Source organism: Littorina saxatilis, linkage group LG8, assembly GCF_037325665.1.
Source record: "Littorina saxatilis isolate snail1 linkage group LG8, US_GU_Lsax_2.0, whole genome shotgun sequence".
Lineage (NCBI taxonomy): Eukaryota > Metazoa > Mollusca > Gastropoda > Littorinimorpha > Littorinidae > Littorina > Littorina saxatilis.
Window position 1 is genome coordinate 29205704 of NC_090252.1, and position 22500 is coordinate 29228203.

The 22500-nt window shown below is 42.5% G+C and overlaps 1 protein-coding gene across 1 annotated transcript in view; it reads left to right on the forward strand.

The window, feature by feature from the left end:
• The window catches only part of LOC138973239 (carbohydrate sulfotransferase 15-like), a 21046-nt gene extending 2575 nt beyond the window's left edge, over positions 1 to 18471 (forward strand). Inside the window, exons 3-9 of the mRNA XM_070345958.1 lie at positions 429 to 562; positions 1083 to 1207; positions 1824 to 1925; positions 4109 to 4265; positions 9218 to 9407; positions 15938 to 16085; positions 16602 to 18471. Coding sequence (XP_070202059.1) covers positions 429 to 562; positions 1083 to 1207; positions 1824 to 1925; positions 4109 to 4265; positions 9218 to 9407; positions 15938 to 16085; positions 16602 to 16798 — 1053 coding nt within the window. The 3' untranslated portion in view covers positions 16799 to 18471. The remainder of the gene's footprint in view (positions 1 to 428; positions 563 to 1082; positions 1208 to 1823; positions 1926 to 4108; positions 4266 to 9217; positions 9408 to 15937; positions 16086 to 16601) is intronic.
• The last annotated feature ends 4029 nt before the right edge of the window (positions 18472 to 22500 follow it).

Consider the following 22500-nt stretch of genomic DNA (forward strand, 5'->3'; position numbering starts at 1 on the left):
AAAGGAAGTTTATAACCCTCATTGTCTTTGGACCCTCTAAGATCCCACTGAGGCGTCCGTGAACCCCCTACACATTAAATGTGGGGGTCCACGGACCCTTTAGGTTGAGCGTCCGTATAGGCAGCCCTGTCACGTGGTCACATACACACAATCAACACACTGACTGCTTGTTGTGGTGAGATAGATTTTGTTGATGAATCTTAATTTCTGAAAAATCCTCCAGTGGCTTCGAAGGAATTAATTCATTACACACATTCCCACTGGGCACAGTGAGTACCAAAAATATTGATTTTTAGTAAATGACCAAATGGAGGGATGATCATATTTATTGCATGTAAAAGCCTGTTCAGATCTGAGATGAGGAATTTAACTGTTGACCCCAGATCTTTGAAGACCTTTGAGATCTTTGAAGTCTTCTTCGTGTTCAGGAACCTGGAAAATATCTACACAACAGCAAGAATCCGTGTTGGTACGAACAGCCCAGGACAAAGACAGGACTCAGGTGTTTACCTTATGTGTACCTGGCAGGTGTGGCCAAGTGTGGGACATCTGACATATCCAGGTAAACACAGCAGTATCATAAGCGTCATCGCCGTTTTCGTCGTGACAAGCATTACGTTTCTTTTTCATTCTGGCTTCATGCAATGTCTAGATTATTTGTTTGACAAGTCTGTTTGTTTTTCCACCATAATCATCAACAAAAGATGTTTTTTAAAGTATTTTTTCGTTCTTTCCTTCTTTCTTCCTTTCTTTCTCTCTGTCTTTTTTCTTTCTTTCATTTCTTTCTTTCGTTCGTTCTTTACCTACATTGTGTCGGGGTGGCTTGTCCAAACGACTCTTCCTTTAAAAAAAATCATCTGGATGGAATACAAGATTTACTGAATGCCTTTCACAAACTTTTGATTTTTCTTCACCTGGCAAATTCCTCTTCGTCATTATCGTCACCATCATCATCATAATCATCATCACGATCATCATCATTTAGCCGAGATGCCCGATCGTGGCGATATCAGGCAGGACAATTGTGAAGTAAAAGATGTGCATAGCAGCGTGGACATCAGATCTTCTGTGATTACTTTCAGACGTCTCCGAATGCATCCCGATGTCATCACCACCAGGCAAAAAGAGTACCACTGGTGGGAGAGATACCGCTTCAGGTCCGACGATGATGACGAAGAGGACACGTCTAATGAGATTGCAAACCAAAGTAAAGATCTTTCAATTCGTCTAGTTCTTGTTCTTCTTGTTCTTCTTGTTCTTCTTGTTCTTGTTCTTCTTCTTGTTCTTCTTCTTCTTCTTCTTCTTCTTCTTCTTCTTCTTCTTCTTCTTCTCGGTTTCCGGCCATAGTACCGACCTACAGATTAAAATAACATTTGTATGGTGAAGTCTGCACTCCGCTGCAGTGACTATGCCGTTCCCCAAAGCTTCTCGTGGTTTCCACCAAACAACAGCAACAACGACAACAACAACAACGACAGCAACAACAACAACAACGACGATGACGAAAGCAACGACAACGACGACAACAACAACAACACTAATAACAACACCACCACCACCACCACCAACAAAAACAACAACAACAACAACAAAATAATACGGCGACAACAACAACAATGACAACCACAACAACAACGACAACAATGACGACAATGAAGACAACACTAACAACAACATTACAACAACAACAACAACAACAAAATAACTACTACAACAACAACAACAACAACAACAACAACAGCAACATCCTTGCTAAAAAGAAAAAGTGATTAGAATAAAGTTTATTTTTTAACTCGATGTTTTTGTTTCTTTACATGTTACAGTAGGGGTACCCTTCGAACAGTACCTGGACCAAATCGCTTGGAAGGAAATTCAGATTCTGCAGAGAGAGTTGACGATCAAAAAGTTCGCTGTCAAAATCTTTGGTAAGCCACGTCTTCGATCATGATATATTATAACAGTGGTCAATGACTGAAAATAATAACTCTCTTTCTTCTGCTTCTTCGTTCATGGGCTGAAACTCCAACGTTCACTCATGTGGGGTTTTACGTGTATGATCGTTTTTAACCCGACATTCAGACAGCCATACATCGCTTTCAGGGGAATCATGCTGGGTATTTTCACCGAACTCTGACATGGATTACAGGATCTTTTCCGTGTACACACGAAGAGGGATAAGGCACTAGCACTGCACATAAGTTGACCTGGGAGATCGGAAAAATATCCACCCGTAACACTTTGTACCCCAACCATGATGACCAAGTTTGTTTTAGCCGAGACCAGCTGTGCTGCTGCAGGTCACTCAGAATTGTAGTAAATGTGTAGTAACTGTGTATCAACACGCTGGAATGCAGGCGTTACAGGAAGCGACTGAAGCTAACAGTCTGAGCGGATATATCCGTACCTGGGAGACAATGAGATAACCCTCAAGGCGCGGCCGGGATTCGAACCCGCGAACTTCCACATAGGAGGCCGATGTCGTATACACTCGGCCAATGCGCCCGTCAAAAATAATGAACAATCTATGGTAGAAAGTGCATTAAGTTACCGTGACTGCAGTACCATTATTTGACACTGTAATCACCTTTCGTGATTGACGAGTAAGATGAATAACTCTGTTGAATCTGTATGGACCTTGGAAGTTATATCCCTTGCTGGTCATAGAGAGAAAACAAAAACAATGCAAGGATTCACCACATGGGGCTGGGTAGTTCAGTTGGCAGAGCACTGACGGGCGCAGTGGCGTGGTGGTAAGACGTCGGCCTCCTAATCGGGAGGTCGGGAGTTTGAATCCCGGTCGCTGCAGCCCGGTGGGTTAAGAGTGGAGATTTTTCCGATCTCCCAGGTCAACTTATGTGCAGACCTGCTAGTGACTTAACCCCCTTCGTGTGTACACGCAAGCACAAGACCAAGTGCACACGGAAATGATCCTGTAATCCATGTCAGAGTTCGGTGGGTTATAGAAACACGAAAATACCAAGCATGCCTCCCCCGAAATCGACGTATGCTGCCTGAATGGCGGGGTAAAAACGGTCATACACGTAAAACTCTACTCGTGCTAAAAACATGAGTGAACGTGGGAGTCTAAGCCCATCAACGAAGAAGAAGAAGAAGAAGACGAAGAAGAAGAAGAAGAAGAAGAAGGTAGAGCACTGAGCTTGTCATCTTAGGATCACTGGTTCGAATACAGGCGGACACGCGTCAACTGTATGTGCAGACTCACAGACGGTATCCATGTCCCGATCCCGGCAATCGTTATCTCGGTATAGACACTACCTTATGTAAAATAAATCAGTTAAGTGAATAGCGCAGGGGAATAAATGACATTTTCATTCATAATTATAACTTACTGCATATTTTTGCAATAAACGGCCTCGTCACAAATACCTGTACTAAAAGTTAAACGCAGCTGCCTAGTTTGTGTATGACTTGTAGTATACCTTTTGATATCAGGGTTATTAGTTTTGTTTTAAACTGTTTTATTTTAAATACAGTAGCCTACAACACAAACATACCTGTATCAGGAAGGTCTATAGAAAACAATACTTATGAAATAATCAGTCTTTCTTCTTTTTCTTCTTCTTCTTCTTCTGCGTTCGTGGGCTGAAACTCCCACGTACACTCGTGTTTTTTGCACGAGTGGAATTTTACGTGTATGACCGTTTTTTACCCCGCCATTTAGGCAGCCATACGCCGTTTTCGGAGGACGCATGCTGGGTATTTTCGTGTTTCTATAACCCACCGAACTCTGACATGGATTACAGGATCTTTTTCGTGCGCACTTGGTCTTGTGCTTGCGTGTACACACGGGGGTGTTCGGACACCGAGGAGAGTCTGCACACAAAGTTGACTCTGAGAAATAAATCTCTCGCCGAACGTGGGGACGAACTCAGGCTGACTGCGGCCAACTGGATACAAATCCAGCGCGCTACCGACTGAGCTACATCCCCGCCTTATAATCAGTCTAAGACAGGAGGTCTGTAGTAACCAAGAACACAATAATGTTATGAAATTAACAGCCTAAATTTAAAAAGAAGAAGAAAAAAGTAAATACCAGGTATACTTACAGGTAAAAACTCGATGCTGTGAGAGCGGTTATTGCTTGCAGGTGACTATTCCCCATCTTATTTCTGGGACCCCCAGTACTGGCATCTGCTGGACGGTAACCAGGGCTGTCTGGAACCACGCTTCATCGTCGGCCAGCATATTCATCACGTGTTTCCGGGTGCCAAGATATTACTGGCCTTCCGGCACCCGACCACAAGGTCAATGAGTTGTCTCTCTGAAAATGCTTGCACGCGTGTGTTTGAAGGTTTCTAGATGGGTCAGCCTAATATGACGTAAGTCATATCTAGGCACGCATGTATACACATACACGCACACACATACACACAAACACGCACAGATACACACAAACACACATACACGCACACACACACACACGCACACACACACACACAGACACACACACACACAGATACACACAAATCCACAATTGCTTAATTGGAAACAGAAATGTCTTTGAAATTCGACCTTACTACCAAAGACATTTGAAAATGCAATCTGAAAGCGCCAGCAAGTATTAAGGCAGGTTAGGTATAAATTGATTCTGAGAAATAAATAAGGTTTATGAATGTGTCCCCTTATTTATGTGATGTCCTGGAATGTACAGCATATATACATGTTTAAAAAAAATTAATAAAAAATCCACAAAAATAAAATAAAAATTAAACAAAACTAAAACAGGTTAAAAGAAGACACAGGCAGAATTACAAATTAAGGGGCAACAATTCAGGCCTTGGCAAGCCTTTGCTTCACAGTTACCTCCCTTATATTGCCAAACGATTATGTTGCTTTGTTGGCTTGCACATGTGGCGACGTTTTTATCGGCAGTGTAATGATTGGGACCGTAGTGATTGTGAGCTCCAATAAATAGAGAATAATACATGACTTTCTGTGTCGTACCAGATTTTCACGAGTTGCTTTTTACTGTGACCCTCCACCACGAAATGAGTCGCATGTCACCTCGCGCGGTTCTGCGCTAGGCTTAATATAAGTCCGGGGAGTGTGAGGGTCACAGGCTTATAACTCAAACAGTTTGTACTCCTTTCTAAAACGGTTTTCACCACTGGATAGAGCATAAAAAACTCTTTAGGAAAATGTAAAAATATGAAAATCATGCAAAGGTGACATGCGCCTCATTTCGTGGTGGAGGGTCACATTATTTTATTATTAATGTTTTAACATAGACGGGGAATCGAGACGAGGGTGTGGTGTGTGTGTGTGTGTGTGTCAGTGTGTATGTGTAAAGCGATTCAAAGAAAACTACTAGACCGATTTTCATGAAACTTCACATGAAAGTTCCTGGGTATGATATCCCCACATGTTTTTTTTAATTTTTTCGATAACTGTCTTTGGTGACGTCATATCCGGCAGTTTGTGAAAGTTGAGGCGGCACTGTCACGCCTTCATTTTTTAAGCAAATTGGTTGACAATTTCGTCAAGTAATCTTCGACGAAGCCCGGACTTTAGTATTGCATTTCAGCTTGGAGGCTTAAACATTAATTAAAGAGTTTGCTCATTAATTGTCATTAAAATCGATTTTTCGCAAACAGATTTAAAAATGATGGCATTGTATTTCTCTGCTCCTGAATTCAAAAAAATATACATAATTATGTCATGTTTACTCTAAAATTGTGCTCAGAATGAAAAAAAATAGGTTCAGTAAGTGGACGACTTCTTCGCGGCGGCGAGCGTGACTTGTCTCGGTCTTCGGTATGCTTAGCCGAGACTAGTCTCGGCGATGATTGGTTTGTGGTGTTGATCTTGACTAAATGTTTTTATATCGCTTCACCCGACTTTTTCAAAGACTGAAATGCGACCGAAAGCCAGCTTTTCAATATTTAAAAAGCAACGAGTGTGGATCTGGTACGACACAGAAAGCCATGTAGTATTCTGTTTCTCCTTTTTTTTCTGTGGTACTTGTCTGCCTTTCGCTCCAAACATCCCGGAGTCGACTCGTCCAAATTGAAGACGCTTCCTATGGAATATCATTTTTTCCCAAAGTCTCGTGCAATCTCTGACGTCAAAGCAAAGAGACGTCACTCTGTAAAGTAAAGCGTGACCTGTTAGTTCCAAGCATTCTTCCGGGAAAAACTAGCGCAAAAGCGTTCCCAGAATGACGTTTGTCTCGGTGACTATAAGGCATCATGAGCAGTGGAAAGCAGGTTCTTGCAAGACTAGTTTGACACATCCTCATTTACATGATATACCAACGTGTTAGTTGAACGATATTACCCGCTATTACGAGCTAGTCGTGTGGCAGAGAGTTTTCTTGCACACGAGACTGTAGATGTTTCACGACGGCTTTAGCCGGAGTGAAACAGCAGCAGTCGAGTGTGCAAGAACACTCTCTGTCACACGACTAGCTCGTAATGGCGATTATGTCTCACAGCTTCAACAGAGGAGAGAACAAACACGTTTTGCGTACTCACGCTTGATAAACCTAAACACAGGAGCAGCCATTGTGGAGAGATCTACTTTTTGACGAAAGTGAACGAACAACTATGAATGACGTCTCGGTATATGTGAATGACGTCACAGTCATCGTCACAGTCTGTATCTTTTGAAGCATTCCATTCTTCATGACGTCTTTGTGTGTCTGCATCCGCGAAATGTTTGTTCTTTCCGGGGTCTTTGTCATCTATGTTCAGAACTCTGTCCTTCTAGTTTCAGACTAACAGGCCTCCTGAGCGAGCCACTTTCCAAGGGAAGCTAAACTCGCGTATGGAAACAGTACTGTAGTCTGGGATGCCGTTTTCAGTATTCTCAGCGTTGAAGAATTTGTAAAGAGAAGACACGACAACAGCAGGAGAAATAAAAGTCGTGTGTGCATTTTGGGGCTTTTGGAGGGACGATTTCGAGTTTGAATCCGTTCTTGCACATGCTCCAAAGCGTGTAACATACAATCTTGCACACGTTTGCTTTAGTAGTGGCAAAGAAGGAAAGCGTGTGACATTGTTATCTCATGAGTGATCTCTCTCACTTATGACATTATGCAGGATAAGCATACTTTTGAAAGAAAAAGACGTCATATCAAAATCAGTAGCATTGCTACATGCTTTACAGAATGCGAATCATTTGTTGAACTAATTGTGTTTGTGGGATCAATTTCATATTAACCTGTTAATCTAATTCAAAAACAACAAGTCGCGTAAGGCGAAATTACTACATTTAGTCAAGCTGTAGAACTCACAGAATAAAACTGAACGCACTGCATTTTTTCACAATGACCGTAGTCCGCCGCTTGTGCATAACGGAGTGAAACTGACGAGCCTGTTCAGCGGGGTAGTGGTTTCGCTGTGCTGCATAGCACACTTTTCTGTACCTCTCTTCGTTTTAACTTTGTGAGCGTGTTTTTAATCCAAACATATCATATCTATATGTTTTTGGAATCAGGAACCGACAAGGAATAAGATGGAATTGTTTTTAAATCGATTTCGGAAATTTAATTTTGATAATAATTTTTATATTTTTAATTTTCAGAGCTTGTTTTTAATCCAAATATAACATATTTATATGTTTTTGGAATCAGAAAATAACGAAGAATAAGATGAAATTGTTTTGGGATCGTTTAATAAAAAAATAATTTTAATTACAAGTTTCCGATTTTTAATGACCAAACTCACTCATTAGTTTTTAAGCCACCAAGCTGAAATGCAATACCAAATCCCGGCCTTTATCGAAGATTGCTTTGCCAAAATTTCAATCAATTTGATTGAAAAATGAGGGTGTGACAGTGCCGCCTCAACTTTTACAAAAAGCCGGATATGACGTCATCAAATGTATTTATCGAAAAAAAGAAAAAACATCCGGGGATATCATACCCAGGAACTCTCATGTCAAATTTCATAAAGATCGGTCCAGTAGTTTAGTCTGAATCGCTCTACACACACACACGCACAGACAGACAGACAGACAGACAGACACACACACACACACACACACACACACACACACACACACACACACACACACACACACACACATACACCACAACCCTCGTCTCGATTCCCCCTCTATGTTAAAACATTTAGTCAAAACTTGACTAAATGTAAAAATCATGCACTACACAGAATGAAGCCATGCTCTTGAGTATTGGTATATGTGAAACGGAAATTATGCTCTTGTTCTTCATGACCCATAGAAAGATCGGGGGTGTTGAACAACATCGTGTTGTTGGGAAGCATGATACTAAATTATATTTATAATCGTCTGGCTGTTTGAGCTGCTATAATATTGTTTCTTGTGTTATCTTGTGATATGAAATGTAAATACAGTGCAATATTTGAATTGCGATAGATGCGCTTTGAACTTCGGATAAGGCGCTATATAAATAAAGAGAATAATAATAATGTAGAGACCTAATGATTTTATTCAAGTTGTATTTGTACTTGTATAATAATATAAGACGATATAGCACTCTGAGTTACGATTAGTGGTAACAGGCGCGTTTGTTTTTATATGAGAACCTATGTTATTTTGTTTTTGTTTGTGTCTAATTATTGAATGTCCTGATAAGTTGTATTGAATGTTTAGGTTATACTCGTTTACAGGCGTTAGAGAAAAGTTCACGTTTTAATGTAACATTTAAATGGACAACATTCTTCAGGCCTGAAAAGTGAATTCTGGCCTGTGATGGTCGACCTACAGGAGAAACTGTGGGGCCCAGCGGAGTCCCTGCGGCGAACTGCAAACTTCGTCACGTCAACGGCCTGACAGTGTAGCATGGCAACAGGAACGCAGAAGAAGAAGAAAAAATGGACAAATAAGAGTTGTTATTGTTATTGTTATTGTTTTTGTTTGCATAGTATCCAGCCTGCCAGAAATGACATCAATATTGTGGGGCCGTAATGTCATACGATACCGGTACATGCACAGCCTGGCGGGGACATTACGAACACTTTTCTTCATCTGTTATGACGACACTATACCGAGGCAAACTTCGACCTCGAATATTTTATCCTCAGTTCATGGATGGGCTATACATGCAGCAGAAACGACGGAATGTTTACGTGACTCCATTATTCGCATGATGAAGTCTTCTTGAACTTGTTGTGTCAGAGGTTTCAGTTTGGAAGAGGGAATCAAGAAAAGACGTATTGATCTGTTAAAGCAATGTCGTTTGAGTAATACAGATTTTGTGTGACTGTGTCAGGTTGTACTCCCGTTACCTGGCGATGATCAAACTAAGAAAGGCATCAGTAGTCAGAAAACTCTCGTCAGACACTGGCCAAGATTTCCATCGCTTCGTGGTCGACAGTATAGCCATGTACAAGAAGTGCTTCAGCCTCTTCTCCATCCGCCACTGTGCTTACAACGGAACCATGTACAAGTTTGAATCTACGGTGAGTCGCCCATCTGCCACACTTGAGCTTGTATCCTACTCCTTCGCCCTTCTTTTTTCCTTACTTTTTCATCAGATAGAATTTGCAAACAATGATTTATAAAGGTGTTCCTCTATGCGACTTAAGCCGGGACATTCCACAACGCAAGGCCTTGAAGGTGCTGGTGCTGTTGTAACGCTGGGGGTTTTGCGGTTCTGTCTCACATGAGCTACTCCTAAGCCCTTCTTTTTCCCTCTATGCATCTCAAACCGAAGCATTCCACAACGTGCTGTTGCAACGCTGAGCTTTTTGCGGTTCTGCCTTTTATTTCCCACGCTGTCCTCAAAGAACAAAGTGACTTTGGTGATGGTTTGATGACATGATACCCTGTTGCTGGCCAGTGCTGCTAAAGGGCGGTGGCCAGTGTGACAGGAGGTGAGTGTATGCCCAGGGATGGCCAAATCGGTCGCCCGATCGCCAGGGGCTAGTAAACATTCCGCCGGGCTAGTAGAAACCGCCTGGCAGCTCGCCCGTCTGGCCAGTGAAAGTTCGGGTCAAATACAAAACAACTTTCGGTGGTACTATCGATTTTCAAAGCCGTATAATCACTTTGAAAGCCTGTTCATCGCTGAGCCCGGTTATCTATCAAATCACCGCTATTTTCAATCAATCAATCAATCAATATGAGGCTTATATCGCGCGTATTCCGTGGGTACAGTTCTAAGCGCAGGGATTTTTTTTTATGCAATTTATACCGCGCACATATTCAAGGCGCAGGGATTTATTTATGCCGTGTGAGATGGAATTATTTTACACAATACATCACGCATTCACATCGGCCAGCAGATCGCAACCATTTCGGCGCATATCCTACTTTTCACGGCCTATTATTCCAAGTCACACGGGTATTTTGGTGGACATTTTTATCTATGCCTATACAATTTTGCCAGGAAAGACCCTTTTGTCAATCGTGGGATCTTTACCGTGCACACCCCAATGTAGTGTACACGAAGAGACCTCGGTTTTTCGTCTCATCCGAAAGACTAGCACTTGAACCCACCACCTAGGTTAGGAAAGGGGGGAGAAAATTGCTAATGCCCTGACCCAGGGTCGAACTCGCAACCTCTCGCTTCCGAGCACAAGTGCGTTACCACTCGGCCACCCAGTCCACATTTTGTGTGTTTCCGACAGTCACAATCTTAGTGTGTGGTATGTACCAGGCTAGTGAAATGTGCGGCGGGCTAGTTAAATTTTTGAAGTTACTCGCCCGGATGGCGCGAGAAATTGGTGATATTTGGCTATCCGTGCATGCCTTTGTGAGTGTGTCCTTGTAACTCTTGCGCGGCGCTTCCCTGTCGCGGTGGCCCAATGACGGCTCAACAATTAGCACCATCTTTAAGATGGGAGGCGGTGGTCATTCATTTTTGCAACATGACTCGCCCAGCACAGTTTTAACTTCAGCAGCTGTGCCTCTACGCAGGTGGCATTGGCATCTTTAAAGCATGTCGATATTTCTGATGAAGTCATGCACTCCTTAACCCTACTTCCGTAGGAAACTTTGATCGACAGACCCCAGCCTGGCTCTGTTAAACAAGCTGCTGGGATCTGCCAGTGATAGCATAAGCAGGAACAGCCGCGGAGTAAAGTCTATTTTCATGTTTTGACCACAAGCCCCGATGCATATAAATAGGTCAACATATGATGTTTAAAATGTGGGAAGTAAAATACTAATTTATGGAAAGAAAACACAGTTAGCGGCACACTCCCTCCCATGTAAATGATTGTCATGAAGTGGATTATGGTGCGAATAAAGGAGTTACTGTTATGTATTCGTGTTCTGCCCTATCTAATTAAACTGACTCTTCACTTTTCGCACTACACACTTCAAACACAGAATTTGGGAGGATACAGACTTATTAATTCTTCACTAATTACAACACAATTCTTCTCCTCAAAACATCAATACCAATCAATTTCTCGAATACACAGTTCACACAATATCATCACTCCATACATGTGATTAATGATATAAAAATACTATCTCAATAATAAATTACTGCACACGGTAAGGTGTTGACAGACACTCACGAGTTCGTATCACGTCTCACTGCATGTCGTCATGTACACATCCTTGTGCCGCTGAATCCATGTAGATGATGATTTCCCAGAAACTCTCCTTATAGATGCCAACATGCACCTTTCACGTTTCTCCCCGAGAAACACTTTCACCATTAGCGAAAATAACCGTCGTCTTTACGACCGGTAACGATGGAGACTCCCCCGTCCAGCCATCTGCGCCGATGTGGTCTCTTTCGCCACCATCCTTCTGCGCTCTCCCGTGTGAGGTCCGCCCCTCGTACACTCCATGGAAACTCCTCATGGAAACTCCTAAAGAATTAACCCAAGTCTTAATACAACATTCTCTTAAAACATATCCTCTTCTAAACAGTCATGTATCATCTCTCTCGTTCATTCTACATTCACATTCCGTCCACAGTCAATATCCAAGCTATACTTAATCCATGAATCACTTAATCCACTAATGACACTACCATACATAGCATCACTGTCTTAAACATAACATAAATGCGTAACAACATTTATGTTCAAGAATTTCCCAACAAAAACCCCAATACAATCACAACAAGAATTCTCTTAAAACTTCACACTAGAATTTAGTGCACTTTGCATACACTAACATTTACATTCCAGCTATGTATTCAAGCTTCAACAATATACAACATAGTAAATAATTTACCTTAAGAGACCCGTCTCTTGAAAGACTGCTTGTTCCCCGAACAAGACCGACACGCGCTGACAAACCTGCTCGGTTGAGAATGTCAAACGCTGTGCTACTTCCAAGTCAAAAATAACGGTATCTTTCCAACCGGTAAACACTGTTCAGTTTAAGTCAAGGATATTCCCTCGTGCAACACACGAAACCCGTGATAACTTTCTAACCTGTCCCTACGCATCGCAATTCAATCTTTAGGGAGGTTAAAATCACGACGTGTTTCACAGCCCAAATATCCTACTCACACCCCCCTTCCCGGGGAACAAAAGAAACTCTCGAGTTTTCTTTTGATCAAAGCAACCATCCATTTTGAAACATTCATACGCCTATGGTATGCTCTGATCTGCGAATGATCTGGACAACATGTCTGCCAAAGTGTTCCTGTCTCCTGCTATTGGATGAACCTCGTATGCGAACAAATATCCTACTCACATCTCTGTGACAATGATTTGGCTCACAGCCTCAGATCTGTCCAAGCTTGTACGCGAGAGAAGGCCATCCCACGACTTGGACAAAAACTAACAATCAGTTTTCAAACTGTGTATGACCTAAAACAGGAAACATATCTTGAAAGGAAACCCGGATTTGTGCAAAACACTTCACGGACTGTACGATATATATTCGATTTGTATTTCATTTTACTTTTATTTCACTTGCTTATAAATTGTGTAAGATGATGTAGGGATGAATTGAATCGTGACTGCAGCCACAAGTCTAAATTTGAACTTCTGCCAAAAATCGTTAAAAAAATTGTTTTCCAGCGAGATGAAGACAGTCGCGCAGTAATTATAACCACTACGATATGGGTATGGTACAACTATGCACGGAAAGCATATCTTTCTGTTTCTGGTTTTTGTTTGTTTTAAGTCAGGTAATGTCACTCGTGAATCATTCTGACATGGGTATGGTACAGCTATGCACAGAAAGCGTATAATTATTTCTGTTTCAGATGCATATTCTTTTCAGGCAGATAAAGTCAGCCGTGCAAGGAAATAATCACTCTGGTATGGCTATTCACAGAAAACTTACCTTTTTAGTTCAAGGTGCTATTTTGTTTCCAGGTCAGTATTACAGGAATCATTACTTTTGGTAGGAGCCTTGCATGGTTATGCACAGAAAGCGTATCTTTTGTTTAAGGTGATTATTGTTTCCACCCATGGAGGTAAAGTCAGTTGTGCATGTACTTAACCCCTCTGGTTGGGATATGGTATAGCTATGCACAGAAAGCGTATCGTTCTGTTTCAGGCGCCTTTTTCAGCCAGATAAAGTCATTCTTACAGGAATCAATTCTTCTAGTATCAGTTAGGGCATGATTACTCGAATGCACAAAAAGCGTATCGTCTGTTTCAGTTGCTTAATATTGTGTTCAGCCAGATATAGACATTCGTTCAACCCCTCCCGTATGGATATGGCATAGCTATGCACACAAAGCTGATCTTTCTCTTTGGTTTAAACAAGATTTTATTCCAAGAACATGGGGTTGCATATATAGCACATCAGGGGCAATTTGGTCACATAACAAGCTGAGCTTATACTAAGTGTGTTAATGAATATACTCTCCCAAAAAAGAAACTTGACACAGCTAAACATTTAATTGTTTTAAATATGTTAGAGGAAAGCAACACAATTCAGTTTAAAGTTTGTCAGTAACATTGTTGCTAACCACTAAACCACAAAAAAAAGAACATAATTGAACCGAAACTTTACTGGTGGGTCGCTCTTTTATTGAAAGGCAAAAAGATTGTCTGTACGAAAAGTACGTGCATGGCGCCGTGATGTTTCTTTTTTAAAGTTTTTTTGGGGGGAGGAGAGGCACCCCTGGAATCTGCTTGGCGGTAGAGGTTGTCGCACCCTGATATACCGATCCTGAGCCCTTGTGGTGACACGAGGTCCGCCTGACCTTGGCCTGTCCTGTACACTTTGAGTGGCATTTAAGCGGTTCCATAGTGCACATACAGTTTGTTGAGATACACCAAAATGCCTTGCAATATCTTGTTGAGTTGCACCTGCTTGCAATCGGACAATAGCATTATGGCGCTGGGCTTCAGTCAGTCGTGGCATTTTCCGCACCTCAACTGCAGGCGCAGGGAGTGTCACAGAATTGCGGTTGATATGGCTTTCTCATCTCTGCCACTTGAGGCTCGGACAGACGCAGAAACATCACGGCGCTATGCACGTGATTTTCGTGAAAACAATCTTTTTTGCAATTCCATAAACGGGCGACCACCCAGTAAAGTCTCGGTTCAATTATGTTCTTTGTGTGATTTAGTGGTTAGCAACAATGTAACAGACAAACTTCAAACTGAATTATTATGCTTTCCTCCAACATATCTAAAAAAAAAAAAAAAATGTTAACCTGTGTCAAGTTTCTTTTGTGGGAGAGTACATTTACATCTGGGGTCTTGATTTGGCCTATATGGTCCGCTGGACCCAAAAAGCAACAACTAACTAACTAACTAACTATATTCACATCTAAATAGAAAATATCGTTCATGTGCTGTGAAATGTAACATAACCCTTGTTAGAAATATCAAACAAAAATTAATAAAGAATGTGACAAAAGAACCAGAGGGAGTAAACGAGGATGGGAAGGTGATTTGACTTTGGATTACAACAATATCGGTGGAAGGAAACAGGGGCGGAGCAGTTAAGCCAGAAGGGGGGGGGGGGGGGGTGTTACAACCTGGGGTCCATGGCTCGGTAGATCCCTTGTGGGGTACATGGGCAAGGGCCCGTTGGGGGGTCTGGGGGGCTGTAGCTGAAGTGTTTTAGCTATTTTATGAACAATTTAAGGCTTATCCTTGATTTTAAACATGATTAACTGGTGTCAGCAGCCACTCATTATTTCTTTTAAAAATAGTATTATTTGTGTTTTTTTACAGCCGGGGGGGGGGGGGGGTGGGGGGGGGGGGGGTCCGGAACCTCTGTAACCCCCCCCCTCCCTAATCCGCCCCTGGGAAATCGGGACGGTTGGTGAAAAAAGGGGGGTCGGGGAGATGATGACTAACGCAGACCTGTTAATTCAATATTCGTGCAGCAGCAATGGATAAATACAAAATGATATCTAGTTTTGTCAAGCAAAGTTGTGAAAACACACACACGCCCGTTTAAATAACACAAACAATACCTTCAACAAATATGTGACCCTCCACCACGAAATGAGTCGCATGTCACCTCGCGCGGTTCTGGGCTAGGCTTAATATAAGTCCGGGGAGTGTCTGGTAACAGTGTGAGGTTCACCTTAGTCACAGGCTTATAACTCAAACAGTTTTCGCTCTTTTCTCAAACGGTTTTCACCACTGGATAGAGCATAAACAACTCTTTATGAAAATGTAAAAATATGAAAATCCGGTGACATGCGACTCATTCCGTGGTTGAGGGTCACATATATCAAACACACTTGTGCATGCCAATAATCAAGCACTTCATAAATCAACATGGTAAACATAGGGTACTCAAAATATATCGCTTAACCTTACAAAGCTATGTACCCTCTCAAATGTAGTAATATGTTCTGAATGACTTTGGCTTCCTAAGCCAAATAATAAATATGGTAGAGGCTGGTGATCAACCGATAAGGTTCGCATTGTTATTTGTCGAACCACATCATATTTAGTTCAGTTTTGTGTGGTGGTAAAACCTATTCAAGGGGTTTCCGTCTGTGATAAAGATTCACAGTCGAGACAAGTGGTGGCAATAAATCAACCACGTTTTGAGAAAATGCTCATGAACCTTTAATGTGACCTTTGTCTTTCAGGTACGCCTGGTAGAGGGTATGTACCCGGTGTTCATGGCTGACTGGTTACGGGTGTGGCCCAGGGAACAGATGCACCTCATGAGATACGAGGACTACGGGGGTCAAGAGCGGGAGCGACTGAGGGAAATCTTTGCCTTTTTAGGCCTAGGTGAGTGTTGGGAAATGTAGCTTACTAGTGTTTTGTTGTGTGTTTTTTTCTCGCACGTACACACACACACACACACACACACACACACACACACACACACACACACACACACACACACACACACACACACACAGAGACACACACACACACACACACACACCTACACGCGCGCGCGTGCACACACATTTACACAAACACACACACACACACACACCCACCCACACCCACACACCTACACGCGCGCGCGCAAGCACACCAACACACACACACACACGCACACATACACACACACACGCACGCACGCACGTGTACACACACACACATACACACGCGCGCGCACACAAATACACACACACACACACATACACACACACACATACACACGCACACACATGCACACACACACACACACACACACACACACACACACATGTACACACACACACACACACACACACACACACACACACACACACACAATTAGTCATCGTCACTGATTACCTGATTTTGTTCCAGCACCATTGAACAGCACGGAGATGGACAGAGTTATGGGACATGAAATCGTCAACTCTGGTGCGTCGGAATACGAGAAATATGGAGGAATGCTAACAGAAACCAAACATATTTTAGATGATTTCTACCAACCATTCATTCACAAATTTGCAGAACTACTTGCTGACGATCGATTCCTTTGGGAAGATGTTTATGAATAAAAAAAACCCATTTGTGTCAGAGTAGGGCTCCCCACGGACGCCCATCTTAGAGGGTCCCGGGACCCCCATTTATAATGTTTGGAGGGTCCCTACGCGGAGTTTTAGAGTGTCCCTACGCGGAGTTTGAGAGGGTCCCAAGAGTCCATGGTCCCCAACCCTCCTGTGTGTATATGATAATGATAATAATGCATATTATTCATATAGCGCATGTATCCAGGGTTCAACCCTGCTGAAACCGCTGTACAATCAAAATACTACGACAACATAACATTATTTAACTTGCAATCACAAACATGTCAATGAATAACACATTGCTCTATAAAACAGTATCACAAACACACGCACGGGCACACACACGCATTACATAAAACAAATTGCACAATAATACATTATCACAAACATACGCACTCACGCGCGCGCAAAACACATATGTGAAAAAACTATGTACAGTACATGGGACAAAAGTGACCATCAGGAACGGACTAGGCTTGAAAATGTATGTTACGGTAAATGTTTGCGGAAAAGGTGTGTTTTTAGTTTTGATTTGAACAGAGATAGGGAAGACCAACTGCGAAGGTCAGCGGGCAGTGAATTCCAATTAGAAGGGGCCTGATACTTAAAGGATTTCTTTCCGTACGTTTCCACTTTAAATTTTGGTACTGTGAGGAGCTTTTCAGAGCTGGACCTGAGAGAGCGAGAGGGCTCGTAGATGCTCAATACTGATGACAGGTATTGGGGAAGGGTATTCTCAAAGTGCCTAAAAGAGAGACAAGCAATTTTGTACTCCACCCTGGCATCAACGAGAAGCCAATGGAGCTTTTTGAGGAGAGGTGTGGCGCGATGTGTTTTGCGCTTACGAGGCACAACTTTAGCAGCACAGTTCTAAACCTGTTGGAGGCGGCTGAGGAGGGTTGACGGGACACCAGAAAGAAAAGAGCTGCAATAATCAAGCCTAGATAGGACAAGAGAGGAGACAAGCTGAGTAGTAGAAGTAACTGAGAGGAGTGGGCGAATGATATTGATCTTGCATAAATGGAGATAGAAGGACCGACAGAGGTGGGACATTTGTTTGTTCGGAGAGGTCCTGATCACGACTATCACGAATAGTGTGATAGGAAGTGTATTTTTTCATCAGAATGTTCGAAGAGGATTCTTCAACTATACCCTGTTAAATGGAACACACACACACACACACACACACACACACACACACACACACTTTTTCATATCGTTCCAGCGTGAAATTGGCATGTGTGCACTGTCCTATACTTTTTCTGACGACTGACGACTACAGTAACGATGGCCTTTGCATACAAGAAAACTGTGTAGTGTTAGGTCGCGATGATTTCAACATGTGAATAAATAAGAAAACTGTGCGACTCCACCAAGCTTCACCAGCTTTCAGGACGGGGGGATGGCTCAATCGATAGCGAACGCATGAACGCATTCGTCTCTATCGGCACCGGTTCGAGAATACACTTTCTGTGCAGACTCTCCTCGCTGTCCGAACACCCCCATGTGAGCGCATGTGCTCGATTAAAAATAATCTCCAGATGTGTGTGGCTACTGTATGGTGTCTGCATTTGGCTTATATCTTCATTGAAGACTGAGTGTGGTAGAGGTTTCGTAGGAGATGTTGTCATGTGTGTTTTGTGTAATAAAGTTTCCTCAGACGTGTGTGTGTGTGTGTGTGTGTGTGTGTGTGTGGGTGGGTGGGTGGGTGTGTGTGTGTGTTTGTGTGTGCGTGTGTGTGTGTCGGTGTGTGCCTGTGCGTGTGCGTGTGTGTGTGTGTGTGTATGTCTGTCTTGTCTGTCTATCTGTCTGTCTGTGTGTCTATCTGTCTACCTCTCTGTCTGTCTGCATGTATGTCTGTCTGTATGTCTGTCTGTATGTCTGTCTGTATGTCTGTCTGTATGTCTGTCTATTTGTCTGTATGTATATCATTGTTGTTTTGTTTGCTTATCAAGTCCGTTTTTTTGTCACTCTTGTTATTATTGATGTTATTGTTAATATTCCTAAATTGTTTGGTCTTGTTCTTGTTCATGTTATTGTTGATTTCATGTTTGTATGATTAAAGCCAATCGTGTGCGTTTCCCAGTACTTGACTGAGTGAGCTCAAGCGGGCCGGGGAGTATATTTGTCACTCCAGGTGTGTGCGTATGTGTGTGCATGCGTGCGTCTGTCTGTCTGTCTGTCTGTCTGTCTGTCTGTGCGTTTCTGTGTGTATTTGGGTGTGGTTTTGTTTGCTTATCACCAACGTAATAAAGTAGAGCGTAACCGAATAATCATTTTAGAGAACAAAAGAGAGAACATAAGATTGTAAATACACATCCAAATGAGGCGTTCAATGGGGTCATAAGTAACCGGTATTTTCCAGTATCTTTTGAAACCAGAAATTATAGCAAAAACAGACTACGCTTCAGCGCTGATTCGTCAGTGTAGGCCATTCGTCAGTCAATTCATTGATCGATATTGACTGTTTATCGGGTCAATTGTAGGCGTACAATCTCTTAAATTGTAGTGTTGACATCTTCACGAAGTAATCTACGTATAAAACGAGTATATTAACTATTATTACCCTGGTGAGACATCAACCGGATGGCAACGGCCGATATCGACTTCCGGGTCAACAGGTCATGAAATGCTGTGTTGAGGCGTCATATTTCGATCACAAAATTCGTTCGGAATTGGGGAGGGGTGTAAGTGTATTTATGAGTGTCCTGGGGGGGGGGGGGGGGGGGGTAAGGTGTGGTTTTGTGAGTGTCTGTGTCTGTGTCTTTGCTAGTGTGTCTGTGTGTTTGTGTGTGTGTGTGTGTGTGTGTGTTACAATTTGTCTGCCCGTCTGCCTGTGTGTCTCTGAGTCGATCTGTTTGTTTGCTTAACGCCCAGCCGACCACGAAGGGTCATATCAGGGCGGTGCTGCTTTGACATTATAACGTGCGCCACACACAAGACAGAAGTCGCAGCACAGGCTTCATGTCACACCCAGTCTGACACCGGACCAACCAGTCCTAGCACTAACCCCATAATGCCAGACGCCAGGAGGAGCAGCCACTAGATTGCCAATTTTAAAGTCTTAGGTATGACCCGGCCGGGGTTCGAACCCACGACCTCCCGATCACGGGGCGGACGCCTTACCACTAGGCCAACAGTGCCGGTGAGCGTGGCGTTGTGTTGAGGAGGTTAGTACTGACTTTAGATGCAGAGTTTCTGGATCCTAGAACTGGCATTTATGTAGAGATGATCGTGATGATATCCGTTGTTTTAACGTTCTTGGTGTGTGTGTATGTTGATTTGTGTACATTCACAATAGAGTCTATGGTAATTGCGTGAACAGTTTGATATAACATGTTCAAGTTTCAATCATTATCTCAAAATGAGTGCGTTAACCCTAGTCAGTTTACTTTTACCTGACTAAGCAATCCTTGGACTGACAGAAAACTAGTATTTCAAAAATGTCCTGTTACTTGTAACTACTTTTCGAATAGGAAGAGAATATGCATTCTTTACTGCCAAAATGGACAGGGGGTAGGGGTAGTAAAAGCATCACATTTCTACATTGTGTGCGTTAAGGGGTGTAAGTCTATTTCTTTTTACTGTGGTTAAGAGGGATATCTTAAATTGGCATCAAACACAATTTCATAACAGTGTAACCACACTAACACTTTTGATTTATGTTTGTTTGTGTTTCATGCTAGGTATTGAGTTTAAAAAAAAGGGTTTAAAGGTGTGTGTTTTCTGAATTCACAAGCAAAATTACTAAGTTTGAGGTTCTATTTTGTTTCCCTAATTCTCTTTTTCAGTTTTTCATCAACTCATTATCTTACTTTTCTAATTGGAACAGAATATGCACTCTTTTCTGTCAAAATGGGTAGGGGGTGGGGGTAGTAAAAGCATCACAGTTCAAGCTTTTGCGCGTTAAGGGGTGTATTTCTTTTTACGGTGGTAAAGTGGGATAATTCAACTTGGTATCTAACACAATGTCTGAACACGGTATCCGCTCTAACACTTTTAATTTATGTTTGTCTGTGCTCCACGCCTCAAATTGAGCTTCACAAATGGGTTTAAAGGTGTGTGTATTTTCTGAATTCACAAGTAAAATCACTATGTTGTATGTTCTACTTTGTTTCCCTATTTCGCTTCTTCTGTTTCTGATCATCTGATTGTTATTTTGTATGCATATTCACAATATAATCTTACAATTCATTCAGTAGGGTTTGCATGCAAAAAAATGTGACACCTATTTTCTAACTTCAGTTGTTAACTTAACATTTTGCGCGTTAAGCCCTTTTCTTTTAGTTTTTTTTCCCCTGATAAAGCAAACCTGACCTAACAGAAAACATGTATGTTAAAATAGCCTAACCACTTATAAATTGGCCTCAGGTGTATAATCCAACCTGCATATCTATATATATATACGACTAGTGTCTGTCTGTCTGTCTGTCTGTTCGCGATGCACTGCCAAAGTTCTCGGTGGATCTTTTTCAAATTTGGACACCGTATTCAGCTACACCCCGGACACAACCTCATCGATGAGATATTTCAACACGTGCTCTCAGCGGGCAGCGCTGTGCGCGCTGAACCGATTTTTTTTTTTGTTTTGTCGGGATCCACTACCAGTAACTCTTCCTTATCTTCTCCAGTGTTTTCAGCCGCGATTATCTCCCTTCCTCCGTGTGGCGTCAATCCATATTCCCGTTACTACGTTACTATTTTTAGAAGGTCACTGCACGTTACTATTTTTAGAAGGTCTCCAGTATTTTGCGCGTTTATCTCCTTTCCTTCGTGCGCCAGCAAAGCCGGCGTACACCCGGCTTTGCCGGGTCCCAGGCGCAGCCTGGTATCCGGCTCGACTTCTTCCCGGCGAAGCCGGTACCCGGCGAAGCGGGTAATCATCTAGTCTTACATATCTAAGACCAACCTATTCCACAGGTCGTCATGATGTGTCAATTACAGATCACTGTTTCATTGCAACAACTGGTGCCCAAAGCTGTGTTTAATTGGAAACCGAGCTTAATTGCATGCGCTACAAACAATCGATCAGCTAAGTCCATTTGCAAGTCAGAACTTGTTTTGTTTTGAGGTTCGACAAAAATGATTGAGTAAGTACAGTGAAGTATGTGTGTGGGGAGAGGAGGGGGCATAGGACTGGGGTTGGAAATGCTATTGGTGTGTGTGCATGTGTGTATGTATGTGTGTGTGTGGGTGTGTGTGGGTGTGTGTGTGTGTGTATGTGTGTGTGTCTGTGTCTGTGTCTGTGTGTGAAAGTGTGTGTGTGTGTGTTAGTGTGTGTTAGTGAGTTTGTGTGTGTGTGTGTGTGCGTGTGTGTGTGTGTGTGTGTGTGTGTGTGTGTGTGTGTGTGTGTGTGTTACATTATTGCGCAACAGTGTGAGCACTAGGCTATTCGATGTACAGGGAGACTGCTCTCCCCACTTCCTCTCTTGCTCTTCCTGCATAAAGATACGAGCACATGGAACGAAGACTCCGTGTTTTATGTCGAATCTTTGAATGTATGCTACACATAACACAACAGTGTCTGTGTCCGTCTGTTTTTCTGTGTGTCTGTCTGCGTGTGTGTGACTATATAATTATGTGTCTGTCAGAGTACTGAGAGTGTATATAAACTGAGCAAAAATATTATTGCACACATTTTCGTACCCCAACTGAAACATTCATTGCCGTGTCATTCCATTCAAACTTAT